General features: G+C 43.9%; 1 protein-coding gene across 1 annotated transcript; it reads left to right on the forward strand.

The window, feature by feature from the left end:
- The first annotated feature begins 12,712 nt into the window (after nucleotides 1-12,712).
- Nucleotides 12,713-20,782, forward strand: SIRPD (signal regulatory protein delta). Its single transcript, XM_061125908.1, has 4 exons — nucleotides 12,713-12,788; nucleotides 18,139-18,486; nucleotides 19,974-20,324; nucleotides 20,697-20,782. Exons 1-4 carry the CDS (start codon nucleotides 12,713-12,715, stop codon nucleotides 20,780-20,782), a joined length of 861 nt encoding a protein of 286 aa, XP_060981891.1.
- Nucleotides 20,783-21,867: the final 1,085 nt, after the last annotated feature.

A 21,867-nucleotide genomic window follows, 5' to 3' on the forward strand; every position in this document is an offset into this window, starting at 1 on the left:
ATTCATGTTCTTCAGCTCACAGGCTCCTGACTTATACTGACTGACAGCCGCGGAGGCTAGAATCTCCCTCACTAGTTAGATTATTTCTCTTTCTCTCTGTAGAACATTCCAGCACACGTGGAGTTGTGTTTGCATGTGTCAAATGTGCTTGTCCTGTGACTCCAACACAATAACAATACCTTAAAAAAAATTATTTGGCCACTCTGCATGGCATGTGGGATCTTAGTTCCCTGACCAGGGATGGAACCCAGGCCCCCTATGGTGGGAGCATAGTCTTAACCGGTGGACCACCAGGGAAGTCCCCAACAGTAGCCTTTTTTTAAATATCACCCTGGTTGGGACACTTTTCTTGTCAATAATCCTTGCATGCTCTGCTCTTGAGAAGCCCAAAAGTGGTGTATGTAGGGGAACATATAATAAATAAAACACAGTGTGGCAAGTGCTGCAAAAATGTAGTAGTTGAGACCAGGTTGCTGTGTTGTGCTCAACTGTGTCTGACTCTTTGACCCCGTGGACAGAGTCACACCAGGCTCCTCTGTCCATGGAATTTTTCAGACAAGAATACTGGAATGAGTTGCCATTTCCTACTCCAGGGGAGCTTTCCAACCCAGGGATTGAACTTGTGTCTCCTGCATTGGCAGCCAGATTCTTTACTGCTGCACCACCTGGGAAACCCCTGAGACCAAGTTAGAGGAATTAATTTTGACCATTTGACCTGGTTCCTCTGTGACTTTGGTTGGTTTTACTCTGAGAAAACCCAGACCCTGGTGCTGGGAAAGATTGAAGGCAGGAAGAGAAGGGGGCAACAGAGGATGAGATGGCTGGATGGCATCACTGACTCAATGGACATGAGTTTGAGCCAACTCCGGGAGTTGGTGATGGACAGGGAAGCCTGGCAGGCTGCAGTCCATGGGGTCGCAAAGAGTTGGACGCGACTGAGCGACTGAAACGAACTAGACTCTGAGAACAGATTTTTGTAATTGAAAGGCACAGCCATGGAAGTTTTATTAAGATATAAATGTCACAACTTGTAGAATCCTTCAGAGACCCACAAGGTTGATGATGAAGGTTTTCTTGTTTTGCTGAACTCATAATTTAAAGGAACATTGGTTGACAAAAATAGATGCCAACCTCAGAGATGGAATGGGGAAGAGGTGCTTGCATGCTCCAAGGACAGCTGAGTTGTCTGTTTTGCTACTGGAACCTTTCTCCCTGAAGCACAGGGAGAAAAATAGCTCTCCAATGTGATCTAAACCATGGTAACATGAATGTTTCCTTTGCTGCAAATGGCTTTTTTTTTTTTTTAAAGCCAAGGCTTTTATGGAAAACATTCCTTTCAAAAAAAAAAAGACTGGGTTCCTGGCTAGGTTTTGTCAGATGTGCCCACACTTTTCTGAGAATTGAGATTTGCCTGATGGGGAGCACTCAGGTGACAGCTATAATGTGACAGGCTTGACTTCATTTCCAAGTGGGTGTGTTCCACGTGAGCACGTGATGCCTGAGAGCAAATGTGAAGGCTGAGTGCAGGTCTGGCTTTGCTGTCCTGAACTTGAGATGTTGTCGCGGGTGAGCATCTGCAGAATGTTAGCTCCCAACCTCTGCTTCCCTGGTGCTTCCATGCTCATCCACTTTCATTAGCTTTTTTCCTTTTCGTATTCAGTGGTGTGGTTTGCTCGGTAACACGTCACAAGTGGATGTGATGAAATGCCAAGTGCTATACATTCAGTCATATTCCTAAAGAAAGGAAATACATTTCCAGTAGGTTTTCCAGAAGTCAAAACATTGCAATACTACGTAACGTTTGCCTCCAGAAGGACTTTTTATCATAGATAAATTTATAGTAGAGTTTAAGGACATCTGACATCTTCATTATGTTGAGATTTCCCATCTAAATGAATATGTTTCGTCATCTCTCTTCACATTTCTTAATAAAATTGACATTTTCCACATATATCTTAAAATTTTCACTATGTATTATATGTTTGCTGCTGATGCTGCTGGGGTAAATGGGGGTATTTTCCTCCATTTATTTTCTGTATGAGGTTAATCCCACCTCAGGTGGTCTGTGAACTCTGACAAGGCAGCCAAATTGTTGAAAATCAGAATCCTGATACGACCTAAATGCCAGGCTCCAAGCTGGTTTGAGCAGAGCTGCTTTGCTGCATCCAGTTTTCAAGGACTTCTTTCCATAAAGTGGCTCCGATTCACTCAGCAGCCTGCGTCACTCAGAGTGGCACCCAGGGAGCCACGGTTCTTTACCATGACATGGGACCCAGAAGCCCTCACGCTCAGGTGGTTGGAGATAATGTTAAGCAGCAAGCACAATCCTTGGCATGCCACTGATATTAAATTAATGGTAAAAAGTGCAGGTTCTGGGTTCAGATTGTGCGAGTCCAAATTCCTGAAACCAGACGTTTCCTAGCTGTGTGTCCTTAGGCAAGTGACTCGACCTTACTGAACCTCAGTTATTTTATCTGTGAAATGAAGATGACCATAGTAAGGGCTTTGGGGGGCAGCTGTGGGAGTGGCGTGACAATCCTTACACAGGGCTTATCGAGGCCCCAGTGTGTACTGAATGCCAGGTGAATAGGCTTCCCTGCCTTGGCCACTCCTGAGTCCCAAGGGTGCTGAATGAGTGATGTTGAATGAATGAAAGAGCAAGGGAGTGAAAATATTAAACTGAAAGAATTCAGTGGCCTCTGAATAAAACCTGAATACATAGTTACCAGCTTTGAGTCTCTGTTAACAAAATTCTAAAAGAAGATCAAGACCAGTAGTTCTTAACTGGAGTCTCTTGCACCCAGGGGACATCTGTCAGTGACTGGAGACATTTCAGTTGCCACAACTAGGTGGGTGTATTACTGGCATTGAGGGGGCAGAGTCTAGGGATGCTGCTGAACACCCCACAGCACACAGGACAGCCCCCACCACAGAGAATCATTCCAACTCCAGATGTGAGGCATGCTCACAGGTTGACAAACTCAGCTCTAGGCTCGGATTTATTTCTGGTCCCTTAGGGTTTAAGATGGGGCTAGTGGTAAAGAACCCACCTGCCAATGCAAGAGACCTAAGAGACACAGGTTCAATCCCTGGATCAGGAAGATCTTCTGGAGAAGGGAATGGCAATCCACCCCAGTATTCTTGCCTAGAGAATCCCCATGGACAGAGGAGCCTGGCAGGCTACAGCCCATGGGGTCGCAAAGAGTTGGACATGACTAAAGTGACTTAGCAGCAGCAGTGTTTATCAGATAGTCAGATCGTCTGGTTTTGGGTGAGGGGATCTGATCCAGAAATTTCTGGTGATAACTAGCAACTTCTCAAGTTATAAGGCAGGTATTTGCTCAGTAGTTCAGTCGTGTCTGACTCTTCGTGACCTCATAGACTGTAGCCTGCCAGGCTCCTGTGTCCATGGGATTTCCCAGGCAAGAATAGTGGAGTGGGTAGCCATTTGCTTCTCCAGGGAATCTTCCCGACCCAGAGATCAAACCTGTGCCTCCTGCAGGCAGGTAGATTGGCAGGCAGATTCTTTACCACTGAACCACCTGTGGCGGTTGCTCAGTAGCTCAGTAGTGTCCGACTCTTTGTGACCCCATGGACTGCAGCACGCCAGACTTACCTGTCCTTCACCCTCTCCCGCAGCTTGCTGAAACTCATGTCCATTGAGCTGGTGCTGCCATCCAACTATCTCATCCTCTGTCACCTCTCCTGGCCTCAGTCTTTCCCAACATCAGGGCCTTTTCCAATGAGTTGGCTCTATGCATCACGTGGTCAAAGCGCCACCTGGGAAACCTGCAGGTAGCAGATGCCTATAGGTCCCCAAAGATGCTGTTTCCTCTTCCAACTGCTAATTTTCTAGATGCCCTGGTGGTAAAGTGCTGGTTCAACTTCTCCATGGATCAAATATTCCTCAGTCCTAGGATTTGCTGTAATTAAACCCCGAGGAGATTGAAGCTTTTCCCTTGGAGAAAAAGCTCAGGAGATGAATGATTCACTCTTTCCAATGAACCGTGGCCTCCCTGTGATTTTTTTTGTTGCTTCCACTAACTTTGCTGTTCCCTCTTATTCACTGCTTCCTGTGTTTCCTAGTCTCCACTGATAGCTAAATTGTTCAAGAGCAGCAGGCAAGGCTCCTTGCAGTGCTGAGAATCTTTCCAGCTGGGCAACTTCAAGAGAACTTGGCTGTTGAAGTAACGAGTGACACCATGACAAAGTTCCTTATTAACCCAGGGATTGGGGACGGAACGAAATGTGAGAAGTCACCATTTAATTTCAAATAATACTCAGAATTCAGGGACTAAAGTAATGAGAATGTTTTAATTTATCAGATACTTTCTTGACAGTCGTCTAGGATCAAACAGACACATGATAGCAGAGACTGCTGATTTGCCTTTCTCAATATCGACTCTCCACCATGTCATAATAATAAGATCACACACAGCGACCCAGAGCAAATACTCTGTTCTCAGTCCTCCTTGCAGCTGGATGTGTCGTGTGGCTAAATTGTGGCCAGTAAGATGGGAATGGAAGCTTTGTGTGGCAGCTTCCGACAACACTCCCTAAGGTGAGCTGGTGAATGCCCTTTGTTTTTTCTTCCATCCTGCTTTCTGAAGATAACTGTGATGGCTGGAGCTCCAGCCAACATCTTGGACCATGAGTACTAGTGCTACAGTCCAGGGATAAGAATCTGGAAAGAATTTGGACCCCTAAGGACTTATTGACACAGAGCCACTTTACCTGGTCACCTCTGGACTTTTACCTGGTAGCCAGAACAGTTCTATTTGTTCAAAGCCATCAATCAGCCTCAATGGCACCCTGACTGATACTGAGACCAGGAGACTACAGCTGCAGCTCTCATCTTGACTTCTCTACCTGAGAAAGTGCTTTCTTTCATGGAAAGTCTCCTGACTTTATGAAGTGGGTTTCAGAGGCTTAAGAATGTTATCCATGGAAAGTTCCTGTGAGATGGCAGAAAATGGGGATGTTTTACACTCTACAGTGGATAACTCAAAAAAATGTGTTAATTCAGTGAATGATACAGGGTGATGAAGCTCAACATTTATGAGCTGGAAATCTGCATGGCTCAGGCAGGACTGGAATCCAAAATACCCTTGTTCTTCTCCATTGACTGAACCATGACTTGAACAAAGGAGGGATAAATTGGCCAGATGCACTGTGACTTGCTTTGTTGTCTGCCAGCTTTTCCTTGAAATGAACATCTGTGCACATTTGCCTGCCTGCTTATCCATTTAACCCCATCTCCTCTCTGCAGCTCTTCCCAGGATGGACTTCTGACACGGGGATGGGGATGAGGAGGTGGGTCTCAGAAGACTGAGATTGAACCTCCTGGGCACTTTGCCTCTGGAACAAATGACAGGAAACATCCATTCAACAGGCTTCTCATCCCTTACATTGATCTCAATGAGGCTCTGGCAATTAGCGTATTTTGTAAAAGCTCAAGAACCCAGCAACAAGGGGCTTGTGATCGGTATCAGGGCTTTTGTTCTAAGCAGCCACTTATCTCAGTAATTCTCGCTGAGAGTCCTTTGAAACAAGAGCTTCAGTTTTATTGGAATGGCTTATAATTTGTGCATTATTTTTAAAAGAGACACGCACGAGCTGGCCAATTTCTCCCTCTCACAGTTACCTTGGAACCTCTTCTTTTTCTTTAAAAGATCAAAAATCGTAACAGGAAATAGGATTAAATGGATAAATTCCAAGGCACTGAGAAGACACTGACACCACTTTTGAGTAATCTGGCCCGACTTTCAGCGGTTATAATGAGTGTGTGCCCTCGGTCTATTAATAAAACATTGTTTTTCAGTTGTATCTGAGTCATCCAATTTTTCATCTTCTTTCTGGGTTCTGTTTGCATCTCTGTGTCTTGTCCACATGAGTATACTCCATTAAGGGATGTTTAATTTTTCCCTGTTTGTAAATTGAATTATATTCACTGTAGAAAAACAACACAGAAAAGTTTAAAGAAGAGATAAAATAAATGAATACAGGAATACTGGAGTGGATTGCCATTTCCTTCTCCAGGTTATCTTCCCGACCCAGGGATCAAACCTGAGTCTCCTGCATCTCAGGTGGATTCTTTATCAACTGAGCCACTAGGGAAGCCCTAATGACAGTACTGCTACCTTCTTTATGATATTTTCTTTTCAGTCTTGATTTTGTGAAAAACAAGATATATTTGTGACTAGAATTTACACCCTCCTCCATGAGTTTTTTCTCTTGCTTTTCATTCATTAAAGCAGGCAGAGGGCCTTGATCTTCTGTAACTGGGGAAGGGCCCTATGGTAGAGGTAGTGTGGCTGGCTGAAACGAGACCCTTTCTTGTTTGTCTTTATTTTCACATCAGTGCTCATGGATGGAAGGAAAGAGGGGCTTCTTCAGACTAGTGATGATTGGCCCAGGGTTCCCAGAGCAACCCCAACCTGAGCTCTACCTGGACTGTACTAGGCAGGTATGGTAAGGCCTCTTAGGGTGGTGTTTCCAAAAATGTAATATGCACCCAAATCACCTAGGAATCTGGTTGAAATGCGGATTCTGATCCAGCGGTACCCAAGTGATGCACAGGCTGCTGGTTCAGACCACACCTGGAGTAGCAGGCCCTACAGTGTCCGAGGCTGCTTCAGGGAGTTTCGGCTCAAGTGTCACCCAGACCTGTAACCTTTTCTGGTCACAAAGACTGGAGCAGCTGACCTGGCAGAACCACAGGGCCCTGGCAGTGGGCACTTCTTCGGGATCCTGCCGTGCACGCATGAGCAAAGACCCTGGGGTTCTGAGTGAGAATCTTGGCTAAACCCTGGAGGATAGGTGGAGGAAGGGCTGAGCCCAACCGGGGCTGAATTTCTTAACACCTTTTCAGGACTGGGATTCAGAGGTAAAATTAAGTTGAATTATGAAAAATAAAGAAGTGTGCACTTTTTTTTTTACATACATGAATTTGCAGACTGAAACATTTCATACTCTACTGTGATGTACATTAAAGAAGCTTGCAGCATGCTGCATATACATTTTTAAAATCTTGTTTTGCTTCCAGTTATAACAAACTATTTTCCCAGCTCGTGAAATAGTCTCTGAAAATAATACACCTTTAACAAGTCCATTCTAGGACAGTGAGGACCTGATCCATTGTGTTCAGCACTGTCTTCAATACTCAACACAGTGCCTGGAGAGGGGCGGAGGCTCATGAATCATTAGTTCATTCCCTCAAGTGTAGACAAGCCCTGATGGATGAGTTTTCTGGTATTGGCCACTAAGATTGCTTTCAGGTTTATAAATCATACTGTGGTAGACATTCTTGGTGGAAACCTTTACCCACACGCTTGACTGTTTCCTTGGTAATCTAAAGAAGTCAGTGAATTCACTGGTCATTGAATATGCAGAATTGCCTGAAGGTGAATTTAGTTCATCTTTTAGTTTCTCATAAAATCCTTTCTTATTGCTCTGCAAAACCCACATAATATAGACATAAACTTAGTATGATGCAGATTCTTCTTAAAACTTACTCAAAAAAAAAAACAAAAACCTTACTCCAAGGGTTAAACCACTGAAATACTTAAATTACAGCTCTTAAGTTCCTATAAAGTTAAGTGTTAGTTGTTCAGTCATGTCAGACTCTTTGCATCTCCATGGACTGTAGCCCCTAGCCCACCAGGCTCTTCTGTCCATGGGATTCTCCAGGCAAGAATACTGGAATGGGTTGCCATTTCCTCTTCCAGGGGTCGAACTGGGGTCTTCTGTATTGCAGGCAGATTCTTTACCATTTGAACCACCAGGAGAGCCCCTCTAAGGTTAGACCAGTTTAGTAAAAACTTGGATATTGATGAAGATAAAAGTGGGATTTTTTTTCCTCTTTGAGGTGGCACCATCTAGTGGTACCTGCAGACAATACAAGAACAAAAACTGCTTTGGGGATTAAAAATGGCACTCATTTAACTTTGCCATTTCCAGTCCAGGCTACCTTCCGTTTTTCACCTTTTAAATTTAAATTTGTAAATCACTGATGCAGCCTCCCAACTGGACTCTGTCTCTGTTCTTCCCCTCCTTATTCCATCCCTTAGTTTGTAGTCAGAGTGATTATTTTAAATTTGTAAATCTGAGTCATGCGTGTGTGCCTAGCTGCTTCAGTCATGTCTGACTCTTTGCGACCCTATGGACGATAGCCCACCAGGCTCTTCTGTCCATGGGATTCTCCAGGCAAGAATACTGGAGTGGGTTGTCATGCTCTCCTTCAGGGGATCTTCCCGACCCAGAGATTGAACCCGAGTCTCCAGCATCTCTTGCACTGCCGACAGGTTCTTTACCGATGAGCCACCAGGAAAGAAATCTGTGTCAGTTCTGTTTAAATCATCCAGTAGCTCATCATCTTTATGCTAAAGCTTGATCTTTTAACTTGATTTATGAAATCCTATGCCAGGATTTGGCAAATATTTTCTGAAGGGGTCAGATGGTAAATATTTTGGATTTGGGGGCACATGGTCTTTGCAGTTCTTCTCTTAGGCCCCATGGTGCTGCTGGTGGGCAGTGTCTCCGTCATCTTTGTCCACAGGAAGCTTTGGGCATGACTGTAAGTGTGCAGGTGGGTGAGCAGGACAAGATTTGTTCCAAAGGAAGCAAGTTCAACAGGGAGGGTCAATCCACAATTCAGACCGGGTCAGGGCCTACGTGTAGTTAGAAGGGGACACACATCCCTCCATACCCTTAGGAGGGTCCTTCTAAGAAGTTCCAATTCCCAGGAAGTATGTGGTCTTCTGTTTTGAAAAGGGGGGCTCAATCAAGGGTTTTCAAAGGGTATCTCCTAGCTGATCTGTGGGCTGAGGGTGCTGAATGAGGGGCAGCTCAATGGGTGGTATTTCTAGAGACAATTTCTAGGTCATAAAGGAATTCCCATTTAGAATAAAGTTGAGAAATCAGAGTGGAAAGGCTAAGGAAGAGGAATCAGGGCCTGGGAAGAAGGCTAAGGGGGCAGAGTCCTATCTCAAAGGCTGCCAGGACAGGCATCCCAGGAAGAGCCCACCTGGGCACATAGGAGGCATGCAGAGAACAATTCCTGAATGATGAGCAGGTAATTAAATATAAACACGTTTCCCACAGCTCCTTCCTTCCTCCCTGCTAGGTGCCACCCTCAGCCTCTGCTGTCTCCTTCCCTTCCTGAGGGTCCCAGCCTAGGAGGTCTCAGTTGGAACCTTCCATGACTTTCCAGATGCCTCCCATCCATGGAGAACCCCCTGCCCATATGCCCCTGAGGTCCCCAGAGTTGGGTCTCTATACATGGTCCTAGGCGGGGATCATGGGAAGTAGCTCTGGGGACTGACTCACAAATATGAGAACAAAGTCAGCACAACACAGGTCAGGTTCTCTCTTATCTGTCACCTTGGAGTTGACCATGAACCACACACCAGCATCCCTATACTGAGGAGTTATTCTGTCTTGTGTGTTCCTGTGTTCACCAACTCCCCACACTTTGAGGTTCTCTTTCACCTCCTGAGTACACAGGATCCCCCTTCCTGCTTTTAAGGGGAAAAAAATGTATTCTCCTTTCAACAGTTTTGTTATAACTGCCAGAGCTAAGACAAAAACCAAATGTAGACTTCAGTTACTAATAATGTACCAATATCATTAATTGCAACAAATGTACCACACTAATATAAAATGCTAACAATAGGAAATTGTGTGTAGGGGTATATGGGAACTCTGTTTTATCATCTAAGTTTTTCTATAAATCTAAAACTGTTTTTGAAAAGCCTATTAAATAAAAGATAATATCTTGTCTTCTTGTACCCCCTTGGGAAACAGTGTAAGGAAATACATGGTGAGGAAGTTTCTGTGTTAGTATACCCACATTTTATCTCATCTTACAGGTCTGAGGTTCCCTTCTCTTGCTTCCTCTGTCCTCTGCCAGAGTTCACTGCTAACCCAGGCACTCAGAGATCCCAGAGAAAGCTGCGTCTCAGGCCCCTATGATATTCATGCTGAACTTTTCCAATTAGTAAAGTCCAGATCAGGCCACATGATGTGAAGAGCTGACTCATTGGAAAAGACTCCAACGCTGGGAAAGATTGAGGGCAAGAGGAGAAGGGGGCAACAAAGGATGAGATGGTTGGATGGCATCAACCACTCAGTGGACATGAGTTTGAGCAAACTCAGGGAGATAGTGAAGGACAGGGAAGCCTGGCGTGCTGCAGTCCATGGAGCTGCAAAGAGTCGGACACAACTTAGCGAATGAACAACAACAAGGTCAGGCCAAGTAGGGTCAGAGAACTTTGAGTTTCCCAGGTGATGTGAAGTGGCTTTGAGGACCTAATTGTGGGGAAGTTAATACATGTCCTGAGTCCAAAGACTCCCAGGTGGAAGATGTTCCCAAGGGCATGGAGGATGCTCTTATGTAACAGGTTGCAGAGATAACCCCTGCCTGTCATTCTCCTTGTGACTGCATCAACTGAGGAGACCCAGCTTGCCCAAAGTCTTGCCTGGTCACATGCCACATTCATTGACTCATCAACATGGTGATATGAAAGCCCAGCGGCTCTCCCCTAAGCTCAGGACAACCCTGAAGGAACATCCTAGCACCAGAGCTCCATGGGAGCCCTGCTGATATCTTCATTAGGATTTTGTTGCAGCTCAACTTCTTCTATAGGGCTATCTGGTCCTGCTTCCTCTCCCTCCCTTCCACAGAAGTTGATTCTAAAAGTACCTCTTGAGAAAATAATATGCTCATCTTCACCTCAGAGTCTGTTTCCCAAGGAAACCAACCTGAGACAAAGAGGTTGTGCTGGATACCAAAAAAGGCAGGGAAACCCTTTGTCTTCTAGGGGCCACACCAGTCATGGATGAATCGAATTATTTATATATACTACTACGTACCAAATTGCCTTACTATCCCGAGAGCAGTGAGAGTCCATGAAAGCATTTATGCCAAAGAGGTGTATAATCAGATCTGTGTTCTGAAAGACATGGATAAAGAAAGAGGAAAAGATTGTAGGGCAGGGCAGGAGAAACGGGAGTAGCCTGATTAGGAGGTAATCACTTTCCTTTATGTAGAAGATGACGGTGGATACAGAGAACTAGATTTAAGACATGTTTAGGAGGTAAAACTAACAGGGTCTGATAGGGAATAGATATGAGTGGATGAGTGAGGATGAAGAGCATGGGTCTCTTCTTGGTTTAACCAAATGGATAAATTATATGCCACATACTGAACAGGGTTGGGCAGGAGAAAGGAATGTCTGAGCGTAGATCATGAATTCAGCCTTGAATGTTCGAGGTGCAAAGTGAAGATTTCCAGGTCAAAGGATATACAAGTCTGTATAATGGGCTCAAGATGATTTAGTTACTAAGAAATGGGATCAAGATTTGAACCTAAAATGTATCTGCTTCCAAAGCCAGTGCTCTTGACCATTATGCCACCATAAATCCCTCCCTCTGAAGTCTTCAGAGCTTAATAGAAGGTGTGAAGATGGCTGGAGGTGGAAGGAAGCGTAGGATGATGGAGGCTAGAGATAAGAGGCTGTCCAGTCTTTAGCAGGGTCCATTGTTGGGTTTCCTGGTGTGGAATTCATCACTCCAGAACAATGGGATAGAATGGTGGCGTCACAAGGGGAAGGGGAGTCTTGTCATCTCATAGAGGATGTTTGGGCCCTGCTCTGCATTCTGCTTTTCTAACACCTCTCCTGGCCTTGACATCCAGTCGGTCACTGAGGCAAACGCAGGGATCACAAGGAAACAGTCAGTGCCTGACTATGGGTGCTTGGAGAAAGGGGCGCCAGTTGAGAGTGGGCCAAGAGTCCCAGGAAACAACCCTTGTGCTGGGGTTGAGCCCATTCCAGAGGTGAGAGAGAAGGAGATGAACATGATAGTTCCTCTTTATTTCTGAGCGTGCTTTCTTCTGCCCCTCCACTTCCTTACTACAGAGCTAGCCCCAGACCCAGTACAGACAGGAGAGGCAGACCTCACTTTCCCAGGTATGTTTCTACGTGTGTTGCTTTTACCTCTTTGAGAATGTTCCCCAGAGCTCTACCTTCCCCATTCTATAATGTGCAAACAATCACCATTCGAAAACTCTTAACTTCTTTCCGTCAAATTGTCAAAAACAATTTCTCTGCAAGAGGAGAAAAGAGGCAACTTCCTGTATTATATGCAGGGATCCACAGCAAAGCTGGGAGCCCACACCAGACATTGTGCTAGGACTCGTTTTATACCTTTGACCCCTCTGGAGTGAAGAGGAGGAGTCTCTCATAAAGCTCAACTATATAGCCAAGAGGATGAGGCCAGAGATCTACCTTCCTTCCTATAGCTCTGCGGCTCAGGGAGGCCCAGCTATTCCACTCATGCCGGAGCCTTAACCCACCTGCCCATCACGAGCTTCCAGACGTCATCTCTGAGGATGCTAGATAGGCAAGGGCTTAGGGTTAGGGAAAATCTCTCAGATGGGATGAGACACAGGAAGGAGCACAAGCTTTGGGCGTCGCACCCCTTGGCACTGGAAACCCTGAACGTTTCCAGCAGCAACTTGTCCGTTTGTAGCAACCTTGTCTGTCCCGTTCATAATTTCAAAGAAAAAGTGTCCCAGTCCCACAGTTTTTCCTCTCATCACAATCCTGTTCCTCTGACATCATGAAAGTAGGAATTGTCCTCTCTCCGTAGAGCACAGAGGTCCAGGCCTCTCCAGGACCACATTGACACCGAGCAGGCTCCAAGGGCCACCATGACTCCTGTCCTTGATTTCCCATCCTACTCACATCTGCCCTCCCTTCTGCTGGCTCTGTTGCTGAAACTCACAGGTGAGTGGGACCTCCCTCGCTTGGTTACCATTTCCTCCCCACCTGCTTCCCTAGAATTTCTTTGAGGAGGGATTTCCTTGGTCCATCATAAAACAGGCAGAATTTAGAGGCCTAGACTTGAATGGCCTCCAGCACACAAAATCTCCCGGTGACCGTGTCTGTTTCACACCTTTGGGTCAGGTGGTGGACTCGTCCCCGTGATCAGCAGGCTGAACAGAGCAAATGCGACAGCTCTCATCCCCCAGCCACTGGGGACACAGGGTCTGTCTTTTCATTGGTCACCAGCACACATATGCTACCTACTAAGTGAAGAAAAACATCTTAGAAAAGATGAGTTTATAAAAGCAAGAAAAGAATCCACAATGCCCCATCAGGAGATAATCAGTGTTAAAGTTTTGCAGAGGTCTGAGTGTTCAGAGAATATTGGTCAGAAGCGCACACTAGAGGTCTCTTTGGGTCAGTGATGGAAGCTGATCCCTGCAGTCTCCCTAGCTTAACTGTGTGGTTCTGCCTCTATTTGCTGAAAAAAACCAATTTTGTACAGTCTTTCCCCCAAGGACATTGGTCCATGTTGGTAGAAGCTTTGAGTCCCAGTTGCCACAGAAGATAGCTTGAGGGGTTTAGATGAAACGAAAGAGGAAGCAGACCATTATCTGAGAGTGAGGAAGAGGTCACTGGATCTTAAGGGAGTAAAGTATGTGAGGCACTCACACCCACTGGAGAATTTTAACAGACATCTAAATGAGAATTCACACCAATTTTATACAATCTCTTCAAAAAATTAGAAAAAGAAGCCACATTTTATGTGGCTCGTTTTATGAGGAAATTACTACTTTGATAGCAACAGTAAATAAAGATTGTACATAAAAAAGAAAACTATAGCCCAATATATGTCATGAACTTATACAAAATTCCTCAACAAAGTATTGGCAAATAGGATTTAGCATTGTATAATGTTATATATTATGACTAAGTCAGATCTTAGTTTCAATACTGAGAAAATCAATCATTATAATCCATCACATCAAATTAAAGAAGAAATAAATTGCGTGATCATGTCCACTGATGCAGAAAAAGCACTTGACAGATCTAACACCTATTAATGATGAAAACTCTCAAACTAGAAATAGGGAGGAATTTCCTCAACTTGATAATATCCACAAAAACCCTACAGCTATTACTATACTCAATGGTGGAAGACAACGTTTTCTTTCCAAGATAAGGAAAAATGCAAAAATATATATTCTCACAACTCTTATTCAACAAGTGGAAAGAGAGGAGAGAGGAAGAAGGAAAGGATATAGATTGGAAATGAAGAAATAAAACTGTAGATACTGTGAGTTTCTACATAAAAAATCCCAAAGAATCTACTAAAAATCCACAAATGATCAACCCCCAGAACTGAGTTCAGCAAGATGGCAGGAAACAAGATCAACACACAAAATCAGTTGCATTTTTGCATACTGAAACAAGGGCTTCCCTGGTGGCACAGCCTGCAATACGGGAGATCTGGGTTTGATCCCTGGGATGGGAAGATCCCCTGGAGGAGGGCATGACAACCCACTGCAGTATTCTTGCCTGGAGAATCCCATGGCCAGAGAAGCCTGGTGGGCTACAGACCATGGGGTCTCAAAGAGTCGGACACAACTGAGCGACTAAGCACAGTACATACTGAAACAAACATGTGACCATTTAAATTACCTCCAAGAAAGGTAATCAGTTCAGTCCAGTCTCTCAGTTGTGTCTGACTCTTTGCGACCCCATGGACTGCAGCATGCCAGGCTTCCCTGTCCATCACCAACTCCGAGAGCTTGCTCAAACTCATGTCCATTGAGTCAGTGATGCCATCCAACCATCTCATCCTCTGTCCCCTTCTTCTCCTGCCTTCAATCTTTCCCAGCATCTCGGTCTTTTCCAACGAGTCAGTTCTTCACATCAGGTGGCCAAAGTATTGGAATTTCAGCTTCAGCATCAGTCCTTCCAATGAATAGTCAGGACTGATTTCCTTTAGGACTGACTGGTTGGATCTACTTGCAGTCCAAGGGACTCTCAAGAGTCTTCTTCAACACCACAGTTCAAAAGCATCAATTCTTTGGTGCTCAGTTTTCTTTATAGTCCAACTCTTACATCCTACATGACTACTGGAAAAACCATAGCTTTGACTAGATGGGCCTTTGTTGGCAAAGTAACATCTCTGCTTTTTAATTTACTGTTGAGGTTTGTCATGGCTTTTCTTCCAAGTCACAAGCCTCTTTTAATTTCATGGCTGCAGTCACCATCTGCTGTGATTTTGGAGCCCAAGAAAATAAAATCTGTCACTTAGGTATAAACCTAATTTGTATCAAGAGCTGTGTGAAGAAAGCTACAAAATTGATCAAAAACATAAAAGAAGAACTGAATATGTATATTTATTTATGTATAAATATGTATAACATGTTTATAGGTAATAAGATAAATATTGTCAAGGTATCAGTTCTCCCCAACTTGATCTATATATTAAATGCAATCCCAATTAAAAGCCATCAGGTTAATTTATGGATAGTGACAGATTGATTCTGAAGTTTATATCATGGAACAAAAGATCCAGAATAGCTTACACACTATTGGAGAAGAACAAAGTGACTTTCCACAAAAATTAATTGAAAATGAATCATATGAGTGTGCACTAGTAATAAAAAATAAAATGTTGCAGTATTAAAAAATGAGTCATAGACCTAAATATAAAACACAGAACGATGTAGAAGAAAGTCTAGATGACCCACGATATGGGTCATCTAGACTTTTAAAATACTAGACTTTATATTTCAAGACAGTTTTAGGTTCACAGCAAAACTAATCACAAGGTATAAGGATTTCCAATACTACTTTCTGCCCTTTGCCTCTCTGTTTTCAGCATCCTCCACTAGAGTGATCATTTTGTTACAACTGATGAACCTGCAATGACAAATTATTAACAGCCAAAGTCTAGAGTTTCCATGATGGTTCACTCTTGGTGTTGTACATTCCGTGGATTTGGGTAAATGTATTATGATAGGCATCCCCCAACCTTATGGTATTATACAGAGTAGTTTCCGCACCCTAAAATTATCTATGCTCTGCCTATTTTTCTGTTTTCATCCTAACCCCTGTCAAGCCTGATATTCTTCTTGTCTCTTAAGTTTTGCATGTAATATAGTTTCCTGTCATGTAATTAGAATCCTGCAGCATGTGAATGCTAAGTCCCTTCGGTTGTGTCCAATTCTTTGTGACCCCATGGACTGTAGCCCACCAGGCTCCTCTGTCCATGGGATTCTCCAGGCAAGAATACTGGAGTAGGTTGCCATGTCCTCCTCCAGGGGATCTTCCCAACTCAAGGATGGAACCCACATCTATCATGTCTCCTGCACTGGCAGGCAGGTTCTTTACCATTAGCGCCACCTGAGAAGCCCCTACAGCATATGGGCTCATCCTTTAAACTAGTAATAAACATTTAAGGTCCTCCATATCCTTTCAGGGCTTATCTGCTCATTTCTTTTCAGTGCTGAATAATATCCCACTGTCTGGATTTACCACAATTTCTTTATCCATTCGCCAACTGAAGATCTTGTTTTCATGTTTTGACAATTGTGAATAAAGCTGCTATAAGTTATGAGGGAGAGTCTGTTCCAGGCCTCACTCAGTTTCTGGCAGCCTCAAACATTCTTTAAATTGTAGATGGTGTTTTCCCTGTGTCTTCGCATCATCTTTCTGTGCATGACAACTAAACTAAGCTGTACCTGAATTCCTGATTCACATAAACCAAAAAACGATGAATAGGTGTTTCTTAAGCCACTAAGTCTGTGGTAATTTGTTATTCAAAGATAGAAAAGAAATATGCTAGGCTTGAGAAATCATTCAAGAGGAAAAATCTCCCTTGGTTTGTAGAACTTATCTTACATATATTCTGTGTGCCTTCCATGAACTCATTGTCAGTGCTCCTTGTGCAATACTGAAGAACACGTAACAAGAGCAGTACTGAGTACTAAGAATTTGTTGCATTGGGTTGAGCATCCATAAACATGACACATTATAATAACTGAGATGTTTTCACATTGCAATAACCAATTTTATACCCCTTGAGGAAAACATAAATTTCACGGAGAATGCAATTCTCTGTGTGTATCTGGGCACCTGGGCCTCCCCATGAAGAAAGGGAGATGCCTGCATTTGAAAGTTGCACTCGGTATATAGTATGTTGGTTATCAGCACAGTGTCCTTAGCTTTTGGCCTTATCTCTAATTCTGGTTGTTGTTCAGTCACTTTCACTCTCGTTAAGAGGCTCTTTAGTTCCTTTTCAATTTCCGCCATTAGAGTGGTATCATCAGTATATCTGAAGTTGTTGATATTTCTCCCTGCAATCTTGATTCAGCTTGTGATTCATCCAGCCTGGCATTTTGCATGATGTACTCTGCATAGAGGGCTTCCCTGGTGGCTCAGTCAGTAAAGAATCCATCCGCCTGTAGTGCAGGAGACCTGGGTTCAATCCCTAGGTTGGGAAGATCCCCTGGAGGAAGGTATTCCACTCCAGTATTCTTGCCTGGAGAATCCCCATGGACAGAGGAGCCTGGTGGCCTGCAGTCCATGGGGTTGCAAAGTGTCAGACACAATTGAGTGACTATGCACAGCACTAGATGTTAAATAAGCAGGGTGACAGTATACAGCCTTGTTATACTCCCTTCCCAATTTTGAACCAGTCCATTGTTCCATGTCTGGTTCTAACTGTTTCTTATTCATCTGCATACAAATTTCTAAGCAGACAGGTACATAGAGAAAAATCTGACTCAACTTTTATTTCACATTTTTTATTTAATATAAATCCATTCATGGATTCATAGACGATATGTTTATTTAGTGCCCACTATGCTCCAGTCTGGGGCTTTCCTAAAGGCTCTGCCGGTAAAGAATCTGTTTGCAATCAGGAATTGCAAGAGATGCAGGTTCTTGGGTCAGGAAGATCCCCTGGAGGAGGGCATGGCAACCCACTCCAGTGTTATTGCCTGGAGAATCCCACAGAGAGAGGAGCTTGGTGGGCTACAGTCCACGGAGTCACAAAGTCTCGGACACGACTGAGTGACTAACATGCACACACATGCTCTAGGCTATCCTTATATCTTGATGGAGAAAGAAAGTTCCATTTTTTTTTCTCTATACTGGTCCTTTTCTCCTCATCCCACATGGCAACCAAATTTGTGATTTTTATACTTTGGTGCCAGTACATGTTGCTTAAGAGTGTGCAGTGCAGTCAGACCCCCACCTTGATCTAGAACCAGACCCTCAGAACACTTTGCACCAAAACAAGGAATATGAGAAATGACACACAGTTTCTTTCTAGGAACTTCAAGTGAAGATTTCCAGGTGAACCAGCCTGAGAGTTCAGTGTCAGCCAAGGCTGGAGATGTCATAACCTTGGGCTGCAACATTCCTGCACCATCTCCAGTAGGGCCTGTCTTGTGGTTCAAGGATGCTAAGCTAGAACGAAAATTAATCTACAGTTTCAATGGACGCCGATTCCCCCGAGTATCCCAAGTGGTAAATCCAATGGCCAACCAGACAGACTATTCCATCCGCATCAGTGATGTGTCGCCTAAGGATGCTGGCATGTATTACTGTGTGAAGTTAACAATAGGGCATCCTGACATGGCATATATAGCTGGCCCAGGCACCTATGTGTCTGTGAGTGGTAAGTACAGTTTGACAAATTCCATCTTCCTGATTTTTAAGATAAGTTTTTAAAAATCTTCGACTTGTACCAAATCATTACTCTACACTGGATGCTGTACCCCTTCATTCACAATCTGCCCTGTAGGCTGGGATTCTGCAGACGGCCCTTCTGATCCTTCTGGCATCCTATGCCCAATATTGAATCAGGCTGAGTCGACAGGCTATGCCCTTCTTTAATGGCCACCAGAAACTGAATATAGGACAATGGACATTCCCAGTTGAAAAGATGTTGGGTAGGTAAAAAGCACGACATGTGTGCACTCTATGAACACTCTATGAACATGTCCAGAAAGTTAGAAAACTGAGAGTTGGGAGACTTGTTTAGAAAAGACCTCCCAGAGAGGTTGAGTCACTTTCCTAGCACTTGACCTTAACCTGAGAATCTGCCCTGAGCATTGCACTCCAAGCTCTGTTGTCCTTTTATTCTCAGAGGACAGCCAGTGCTTCTTACTCCTTGCCACTGTGAATTAATTTCATGAAATACAGTGAGATTAGGGTATCCTCTGTTCTGCTGGGAAAACTTGTCTTCTCCAGTAATGTTTTCCTCAAGTTCAGCCGCATTCCATGGCACCTACCTGGCCAGGGAAAATTCACACATTGATTTCAACTTGAAAAATATGTGTATAGATAGCTTACCTGCCATTCTTTCCTGGCTTCAAGAGTTCCCTTGCCTCCCCAACCGACATCTTAGGCCATCTGTGATTTGATGCTTTGATAACTTGAAAGGAGAGATTATTATCAGGACCTGATATCATGTGGGGTAGTAAGGTTGGTGGTAGTAGGAGTTAGGGGTCAGTGGTGGACCCTCAAAATTGATGCAATCCCTTGAGGCTCTTCTCTCTTTTTGTTGAGTAGAATCAACTGTCCCCCTTTTCCCTCTTGAGGAGATAAGTAAAAGACCCATACTCTGCCTTCAAGAATATATGCCCACCTGATTTTTAGGTTTCTGATTTCTTTACTTCCTCTTTCTCTGCACCTCTCAGCATTAATGTCTATGCAAAATGAGTGACTGATTATCCTTCAGAGGAGAGATGAAGGCCAGTGCCAAGTTCTCTGGATGTGGGGGGTGGGCAGAGGAGACTTGGATCCATCTCCAAGTGTATTGAGCAATTTTGGGCATTTAGATAAGAAGGAAGACTTATTTCTATGAACATTACCCATTCACAAACCCAGCCCTCCCTATCCATCTTCCTCTTCTTTTACTTAGGGGCTGAGGAATGAAATTGGGGAGGTGATTCATCTAGTCCTCTGAACTGTCTCCCCTGTTAGCGCTTGGGGAAAGAGCAGCCTGCACTTGCAGTGGCCACTCTAAACTCAGTGTGGGTACTCAAACATGTCACTAAAATGATGAATGATTGAGGCCCAACCTTGATCTGGATCCACTTTTCTTAATCCTGCCTAGGTCAGAGCAGAGGAAATGGGAGATGATTTTGAGTTTCTTTCCAGGAGTCACAAATGAGATGTTCAAGGTGCAGCAAGCTGAGATATCACAGACTGTGTCACCTGGGGAAACACTCACTTTGAGTTGCAGCGTACCAGATTCATTTCCAAATGGACCCGTCTTATGGTTCAAGGGGACTGGACCAAATCGTGAATTAATTTATAATTTCCAAAGGGGTCTCTTTCCCAGAGTAAACCAAGTTGGAAACATGGCCAAAGCTGGCAACAAAGACTTTTCCATTCGCATCAATGAAATCTCTCTTAAAGATGCTGGCACGTACTTCTGTGTGAAGTTCAAAGAGGGAAAACCTGACATAGAGTACCAATCAGGTCGGGGCACCAAGGTGACTGTTACTGGTGAGTTTGACTCTTTCACCTTCTGTCATGTGACATTGTGACAGTAATAATGTCCTCTAGTCATCAAACAACTACATTCTGCTAGATACTGTCAAAGGTACAGTGTACACTTGATCTTGTCATTCTCTCAGAAACCTGTGATTTAAGATTTTTATGGGAGGAGAAATCTGAGAGTCAGAAACGTTGATGAGTGATGAGAGATATTTTGTTTAACATTCTATCATTCAACCCATCCCCAATAGCTAGGCTAAACCAATTAAGGTAATTTCATGTCCCCTACTGGCAGGTGACTCAGATGAGACTGACTTAAGTCAATTTGTGTCCATAAGAGAAATCTGGGAAACTAATACAATTTTCTCTCCTGTTGGCTAGGAACAAGAAATAATTTTGTCCCGGATACTCCAGGCAGACATTTTTTGGCCACGAGGGGAACCAACTGGAACAAAAATCTACTCTAGAGAAGTGCAAAAATGTAAAGAATGTGGGTTGACAACATTGAATATCCGTATTGTTCCGGATTCCAACCCCACCTCTGGACCTCCAAATATAGGAGAGAAAACCTCTCCTTTAAGCCTGTTTGCTAAAGTCAGCACTGTCCTAATGGATGCCAGCTGATAAAGAGCATCCACAGAGCACTGAAGTACAATTTCAAATCAGTTTTTTCTGTTTCTAGAGTCTTACTGTATTTTGTTTTTCTATTTTATTATGACCTCCGAGCAACACACAGCCCGAGGAATGATTAAATTGGTGATATGAAAACATTACTGTTTATTGGGCATCTACTATATCCCAAACACTTTCCCTATATTATTATAGTTACCTGCATAGCAACTTGAGCATGACAATGCTTGTCCTCACTGCACAGATGAGTAAACTGAAACTCAAGGAGATTCAGGAGTACAGACAATAGGGAATAGAGGTGAGGTTGGTCTGGGCTCTCTTCAGTATGCTTTATATTAGTGGAGAAAAGGAGGAGGAACTTAATACATTAGTTTAATGACCCTCCCCACCTTCAAAGGAAAGAAAGGAGTTGCGTGATCCTATACCTGAGGAGAGTTCTAGCTGCCTCACGTGTTCAAGGCACCAATCAAGAACAAAAAGTCTGGATTTGGGCTCACAGCCTCCAACGCTCTTACTCTCTGAAATTCTTTCAGCTCTATCTCCTCCTATATTTGTCTTTCTTGCTTGTATGTAGGCCTTACCAATCCAATAAAGAAAATGTTGACATTCATTCCCTTAGCAACCAGCATGGGAAGAGAGCGCCTTTTTCCCCAGACTCCACAAATGAGTCCCAGTGAATCACGCAAATTTGCCTTTCCTGTGCCTTTTACTTGCTCATATTTGCAAAGGAGAGGGGGTGTCAGGTAGAAAAATCATCAACCCATTGAAACAAGTGCTTAACATACTGAAAAGCAACATGTGTCTGCCTCAAGGTCTGAATTCTTCCTTTAATGTAGGAGAACGTTGAGACCCAGAGGCTGGGCTTGCCGGAAGGCACACAGGCAGTTCTCTCACTCCCATAATCCTTTGGGTTTATGGCTTT

Source organism: Dama dama, chromosome 23, assembly GCF_033118175.1.
Source record: "Dama dama isolate Ldn47 chromosome 23, ASM3311817v1, whole genome shotgun sequence".
NCBI lineage: Eukaryota > Metazoa > Chordata > Mammalia > Artiodactyla > Cervidae > Dama > Dama dama.